General features: G+C 45.5%; 1 protein-coding gene across 1 annotated transcript in view; it reads right to left on the bottom strand.

The window, feature by feature from the left end:
• LOC104983749 overlaps window positions 1-7,634 on the bottom strand; it is a 13,600-nt gene extending 5,966 nt beyond the window's left edge. The window contains exons 1-3 of the mRNA XM_010833271.1: window positions 7,496-7,634; window positions 6,063-6,328; window positions 506-883 (exon numbers count right to left, since the gene is read on the bottom strand). Of these exons, the coding sequence (XP_010831573.1) occupies window positions 506-883; window positions 6,063-6,135 (451 nt within the window). The 5' untranslated portion in view covers window positions 6,136-6,328; window positions 7,496-7,634. The remainder of the gene's footprint in view (window positions 1-505; window positions 884-6,062; window positions 6,329-7,495) is intronic.
• Window positions 7,635-7,860: the final 226 nt, after the last annotated feature.

The raw sequence follows: 7,860 nt of genomic DNA on the forward strand, positions 1-7,860 counted from the left end.
TGAAGCTCCAATACTTTGGCCACCTGATGGGGAGAACTTACTCACTGGAAAAGACCCTGATGCTGGGAAAGATTGAAGGCAGGAGGAGAAGGGGATGACAGAGGAAGAGATGGTTTGATGGCATCATCAACTCAATGGACATGAGTTTGAGCAAGCTCCTGGAGTTGGTGTTGGACAGAAAACCTGGCATGCTGCAGTCCTTGGGGTCACAAGAGTCAGGCACAACTCAACGACTGAAGACAACTGAACTGAACTGAGCTAATGAGAAATACATTTACCCAAATTTTCATCCTCCTTTCCCAAAACACTGAAGTGATTTTATCCCTGGTATGAATATCAGCTCTGTACACCATTTGTGGCAAACCTATCTACCCTAATTCTGAAAGAGAAAACAGGATATGAAGGCTGGTGTCTGGAAGGGATCATGAAAAATGGGGCTTATGTGAAACTCCTAGCACAAAAGCAGGAGAGAAGCCATAGGGTGGGGTAAGGAGGTGTCACTTACCATAGACAGTGAGGAGGAAAACCTGGTTCAATTCCATTCCTCCAGTGAAGCTGGCTCGAGCCCGGTACTGCCCACTGTCCTCTGGGGTCAGGTTCTCAATCTTCAAGGATGTCACATTGGGCACTTGGACCCTCTGCTGGTACTTGTCCTGGAGGCTGACCCAGGTTGGGGTGTCTGCCCCACGGTGGACTCGCAGCAGGACTCTGTAGTTTAACTCAGGGCCAAAGCCCCATGAGACCTCCTCTGGGTCAGCTTCTTGCTTCTTGACTATATGAAACAACACAGAACCTCCTTGGATCCCCTGCATGGGAACAAATCTAGAATTCTGAACTTCAGAACCATATTTTCCAGAACTCTGGACCACTGTGCTGCAGATGCCTAGGACAATGGAGATAGGAAATGTGAGTGGTTTCTCAGTTAAGAATAAAGAAGAAAACAACATGATTCACCTTTTTCATTAAATCCATCCAATATACTCTCCTGATTCTTGGAATGCAAGGACAATGAATTTAAAATAATTCTGGAATCAAGTCCTGGTTCTGGTGGTGCGTAACCTTCTACAAGTTACTTAAGCTTGCTAATCCACATTTTCCGTACTTGGTTGATAATGATGTGTGTGAATTATGTGAGATCATGGGTCTGAATCACGTTTTCAGGTATATATTAAGTGTAAGATTGTAGGAGGGGATCTAAATTGTCTCCCAAAGACCCCCCTTCCTCCTGTTCACACTCTTTTGACACCTCTTCCCCTGGAATATGGGCTGCACCTAGTGACTGGCTTCTAAGGAATAGAATACAGACACAGTTGGATGCCACTCCATGATACTAGGTTATACAAGACTGTAGGGTCCCTCTTCCTTAAACACACACACTTTCTCTCCTTCACTTTCTTTCTTTCTCACTCTGAGGAACCCAGCTATCATGTTGTCAGCTGCCCTAAGGAGGGGCCCACATGGCAAGGAACTGAGAGAGCCTCTGGCCCACAGCCAGGAAGGAACTGAGGCCTTCAACCCAATAGCCACAGAAACTGCCTCCCATCAGCAATTGCACAAGAGAGCTTAGAAGTAGATCCTTCTCAGATGACCCTAGGGCTGATGCAGCCCCAGCCAAGACCTTGATTTCACTTGGGGAGACCCTGGGCCAGAGGACCAAGCTGAAATACCCCTGGGCCCTCACTCACAGAAACTGACTGGGTGGTATTCAAGGCACTAAGTTTTGGGGTGACAGGTTATACAATAGACAACTAATCACAATAGACACCTAATACAAATACGAAAGCTGGTCTCCTTCCTGCTCTTTACAGGCAGTATAGTAGTCAGGATAAAATACACTATACTGTGTAAAAATGGTTATAATACCTCATGGTCTTAGAACAAGGGGTGTTTATATCCCCCACCACAGTTCCCATGAAAGAGTGACAGAGAGAGGTCCTATCACACATGGAAGAGGCTCCACCTCCTTGCAGCTGCACACACGGAGCTCACAGCATCCTCATGGGCTCCCAGCCCCACAGCAGGGAGGGAAGAAAGGAGAGTTACACAGGGATTTCCCTGCTTCTGTCCAGAAGTAGGGAGCTCTCTGCTCTTGATTTTGGCCAGCACTGGTCACAAGGCCCTGGCTAACTGCCAGTGACTAGAATATGAGAGGGAGCAAGTGATCAGTTAGTGAGCCCTGCTGTCCCTGCCACCAAATCAGCCAGTCCCTGAGAGGTTACAGTGGGCCTTCCTCAGACACTTTCCTGCAGAGCTGTGACCAGTGGGTACATTCCCTTCAGGATGACCTGATCCAGAGCCCATCTTCCCACTTGAAGCTTAAGTTCCAGAGACCTGATGCCCTCTGTCCTTTAGGGGACCAGGGTAGGACAGTGTAGGACCAGGGAAAGTGCCACAGAAAAACTTTATCCTGAAAGCAAAAACAATCTCTTTCTTCCTTCAGGTCAAGATTCACCTGATTCAATCGGGTGCGGCTCCAATTGCCAAGGACCCAGTTTTCTCTTCAAATCATCAAGTTCTCATCTCAAACCTGCCTCCCTCCTGCTGTACTAATACCTATTCCTGGTTTCACTGGAAGCAGAGAATAGCTCATGCCAGCATTCATATGCACAGGTGTTTCAGATATTTTTGTATTCACTTAAACATCAGCTCATTTAATAAGGCCTTTCCTCAGGATCAGGCCTTCACCACAGTCCTTTCAGCTTCTTTTGCAAAACCATGATCCTCACACTGAGCTTAACAACCTTTTAGTCCCAGGTCAAAAGCCTTCATGATCTGTATCAGTGGGGACAGTGGTTCATGAGAGTAAACGGTATTCACTCATCCATGCATCCTATCTGGCTCCTCACAGCCCCTCTTCTGCCCATTCATTCTACACCTCCCTCCCCTCTGAGACCCTAGAGCAAGACTAGGTCTGCTGCAAAGTACATATTACCCTGTAGAGCAGCAGTCTCCAGCCTTTCAGCACCGGTGAAGGTTGGTATCATGGAAGGACAATTTTTCCACAAATGGGGGCAGAGGATGGTTTCAGGATGATTCAAGCACATCATATTTATTGTGCATTTTATTTCTATTATTATAATAATGCATTGTGATATATATGAAATAATTGTACAGCTCACCATAATGCAGAATCAGTGGAAGCCCCGAGCTTGTTTTCCTGAGCTTGGGCAGCAATTCGAGTGATAGGGAGTGGCTGTAAATACAGATGAAGCTTCACTCACTCACCTGCCACTTAGCTTCTGCTGTGTGACCTGTTAGTCCCTTCCTAACAGGCCAGGGACCAGTTCTTGTCCATGGCCTGGGAATTGGGGGCCCCACTGCAAAGCACACACCCTGGTGTGAGAATGGACTCCCCCACACAGTTCACAGAAGGTCAGCTGAGAAGAGTTGGGCAAGACTGAGTTACCAGTCCCTCTAAACAAATCAGGACACAGACACCATGACCAGCAGGTCCCCATGATACAGAGCCCTATCCCTCTCTCACCAGCAACAGAATTGGCATGAAACCTGAGTTTAGAATATAGCCTCCTGAACTAAGGGAAAACAAATTTCTGCTGATAAGCCACCCAGTCTGTGGCATCTTGTTTTGGCAGCCCACATGGAGTAATATACCCTACAGGTTTTAGAGAGAATGTAGTCCTGCTGACACCTTGATTTTGGAATTTTGGGCTCCAGAACTGAAATAATACATTTCTACTTTTTTATGCCATCCAGATTTTGGGTTCTCATGAAGAGATTAGTGCCTATATATGAAGAAGAAGAAGATAGAGAGGTCTTTCTCTCTTGTTCTCTCGCACTCACTCTCTCTCTGCATGTCTATTTGTCTGTCCTATCACTTCTCGGCCTTTTGGCTAAGATCGAGTGTATTTGTCTGTCCTTCTTATGTAATCTTTGAGCCCCAGGAACTACAGGAGAAAAAAAAAAACTCTAACATATCTCTCCAGTTAAACAAAATTGAGAGAGAGAAGAAAAAGCTTACATTTTACTGTTGTCACAAAGGTACCAATTAAATGGGATGTAATATCATGCAAAGTTCACTGTTATTTCAAGACACCTGTTTACAAATGCTTTCCAAGTGGCACTGGTGGTAAAGAACTGGCCTGCCAATGTAGGAGACATAAGAGTTCAATCTTATGGGTCAGGTTCAATCTAATAGGTTCAATCCCAGGGTCAGGAAGATCCCCTGGAGGAGGGCATGGCAATCCACTCCAATATTACTGCCTGGAGAATCCCATGGACAGAGAAGCCTGAAGGGCTACAGTCCATAGGGTCACAAAGAGTTTGATACGACTGAATGAACTTAGAATTTAGAACTTAGAACATTCAACTTAGAATGAGATTTTACAAATGCTCTCTAACCCACTGAATTTTATTTAATTCCAACAAGTTCATATAATGACTTGGATGTGTGTGTGTGTCAGTCACTCAGTCGTGTCCGACTCTTTGCAACCCCATGGACTGTAGCCTACCAGGTTCCTCTGTCCATGGGGATTTCCCAGGCAAGAATACTGGTCACCATGCCCTCCTCCAGAGATTCTTCCCAGCCCAGGGGTCAAACCTGTACCTCTTACATCTCCTACATTGGCAGGTGGGTTCTTTACCCACTAAGCCACCTGGAAAGCCTCTAAAACCAAAAATTAAAGCAATAAAACCTTTCCAAACTTTCTTCAGAATTGATACTACACTTCATTATTTTCTCATCAGTTTTTATTTAACTTCATTACAAACATATGACATCTGAGGAAGTCATAAATGAGATATACAGATTTCTCAGGACAGTCTTTCTTTAAGTTCCCTTTTTGTTTAATTCCATCTTCCCTGCTTCACCCTCCTTTCTTTCTTCTCCAAGTTCACCCCATCCTGGAACCCACATAGCAGTCTACTATTCCTTCCATGATTTCTTCATTCTTTTTTTTTTTTTTTCTGGTTAACTTTTATTTCTTTTTAATTTAAATTTATTTATTTTAATTGGAGGTTAATTACTTTACAATATTGTATTGGTTTTGCCATACATCAACATGAATCTGCCACGGGTGTACACGTGATCCCCATCCTGAACCCTCCTCCCTCCCCGTACCATCCCTCTGTGTCATCCCAGTGCACCAGCCCCAAGCAGCCTGTATTCTGCATCAGACCTGGACTGGCGATTCGTTTCATATATGATACTATACATGTTTCAATGCCATTCTCTCAAATGATTCCACCCTCTCCCTCTCCCACAGAGTCCAAAAGACTGTTCTATACATCTGTATCTCTTTTGCTGTCTCGCATACAGGGTTATTGTTACCATCTTTCTAAATTCCATATATATGCGTTAGTATACTGTATTGGTGTTTTTCTTTCTGGCTTACTTCACTCTGTATAATAGGCTCCAGTTTCATCCACCTTATTAGAACTGATTCAAATGTGTTCTTTTTAATGGCTGAGTAATACTGCATTGTGTATATGTACAACAGCTTTCTTATCCATTCATCTGCTGATGGACATCTAGGTTGCTTCATGTCCTGGCTATTATAAACAGCGCTGCAATGAACATTGAGGTACACATGTCTCCTTCAATTCTGGTTTCCTCGGTGTGTATGCCCAGCAGTGGAATTACAACATGTGGCTATACAGACACACTTAAATTTTGGAGGCTGCTCCTCCCTTTACAAAATTAGAATTTTATTGTATTCAACATCCTGCACCAGCCCAAGAAAACTAGACTCCATTTCCTTCCTCCAGTTCAGACCCAGGGTTCTAGGTCTGCCCCTTCTCCATGGGACAGTGACAGAGGCTGGCACATCCCCTCTGCCAGGTCAGGAGGGCCTTGTTCCCACTCCCTTGGTCCCCAAGAGCTGCTTCTGTACCTCTCTCTATTCCTCTCCACATGGAGCTCCAGGCTCTCTTGGCTTCACTGTTATTGAAACAGTAGTGACTTCACCTCCCTAGTAAAAAAATCCCTTAATGCTAGCCAAGGCTGCCTCCACTCAGGGTTCCCAGCCTCAACACAACTTAAGACATCAGAGAGAGAAGGGGTCCCTGAATCTTGCCCCCCACCACAAAGAGCCCAGGCTACTCACTGAGGAGGAGGCTGGTGAGTCCCAGGAGCCGGGCAACCCAGCAGAGGTGGGGATCTTCTGAGTAGGGCTCCATCTCAGGCTGCCTGCCAGCCTATGCAGCTGCAGAGGAAACATTTAGGAGGAGCAGCAAGAGAGCGGGAAAGGCTTCACTCCTAAGAGTTCTTGGGCTTTTCCCCACCCGAAGGGTGGAGCTACCAAGTTAGCTCCGGAGGTCAGCTCACAGGGCTAGAATAAGCCATTCAGATGTTTCTTATTATCCCCAGAACCTACAACAGGACATCAATAAACAATTTCATAATAAATATATAAACAACTCCACTTTATGATATACCTGTACTGTATTGGCATTCCTGTGGTCACGCTAGTTTGGTGATCGCACACTCCTTACTCCTACCCCCATTATAATCCCTTTACTAGTTTCCCCTGGTTAACAGCTCAGTCCAGGCATTCTTGGTCACTAATATCAACCTATGGTCCAGCACAGAAATTATACTATTACACTACAGCACCACACTATTACAGCCAGGGTGGGCAAGACATCTTCTTCTTTATACCATTTAGTGAGATAAATTTCCTTTTTGATTTTCTGTGAATTCCAACTATCTGTTGCCTAAGTAAGAAGCCATTACCAAAAGAAAATAAAGATCGTTGTGAAAAGTGTCACATTTCCACATGCCCAGTACAAATATTGGCATTTATCTATTGCTTGCTCTCTTCTGGTTTTCTTAGTTGTCACTAGTAGCAGTTATCCTCCCTACACACAGGACAAACCAGACCCCATGGTCTCTGATAGGCTGTTGTCTGCATTACACCCACCACTTCCCTTTCATCCTTTGCCAGCACTGCTCCTGCTATCACAGAGGGGCAGGAGTAGATATCTATACTCCTTCTGGCCACAGCCTCAGCTGCCTCAGACTCACTACCACCTACTGAGGCTCACACGCTGGTGTCTTCTCCCCAGACTGAATACCTCACACCTGAGAACTGTCATGCCCCACACACCACAGGAGCAACCCCATATACCTAACTCCTGGTCCATGCCTCCTTCTCCTGCCCACTGAGGCATTCTCCTCAGCTGCCCATGCCCCAGTGCTGCATCCACAAGACTGGCCCCATAATCATGCACTCAAGGTACTCAGGGCACAGTGCTCTAAACCCACTTTCTGGATGTGAAAACTGAGATCAAGAGTGGCTGCATGACCTGCAGAAAGTCACACAGTGAATCACGGGTAAGGTCTGGATTCTTGACAACAAACTCTAGAAAAAAATTTCCCCACATCACAGTCACTGTCCCATCCCTCTCTATGGCCTCACACAACTCACAGGAGTCCATTTTCTGCTTGCTCCCTTAAACCGCTCTGCAACATCTCAGACAAGAGAATATCCAGCACCGGCTCATTCCCTCCAACCCAATCTACTAATGAGGTAATTACTTCAAAAGGTGGTCCATGAGTCCTGTGGTCAGAAATTTCTGAATGCAGTCAAAATCCAGGCAGTTCATCTACTGGTCATTCCCAGGGTGAAGAGGAACGAGTCTGGTACATCCTCCTCCCCCAAGTCCCTACCCCTATAGTGAGCAATCTTCATGTGAGAAATGTCTGGTTTTGAACATCATTTGCTTAAGTGGGTTGGGGAGGAGGAGCCTAGAGAGAGAAAACCAGCAATGTGGTTCAGGCCACGGACGCTGGGAGAGAGCCAGACAGTAGAATTTATATGCTGGAAAAACACCTAGAACTTTTAAGAAGTTGAGGTATCCTATCTCACATTCAACATACTTACCAATAAGCAAGCACACATA

Source organism: Bison bison, unplaced genomic scaffold (genome assembly GCF_000754665.1).
Source record: "Bison bison bison isolate TAMUID 2011002044 unplaced genomic scaffold, Bison_UMD1.0 scf7180017863337, whole genome shotgun sequence".
NCBI classification, from domain to species: Eukaryota; Metazoa; Chordata; class Mammalia; order Artiodactyla; family Bovidae; genus Bison; species Bison bison.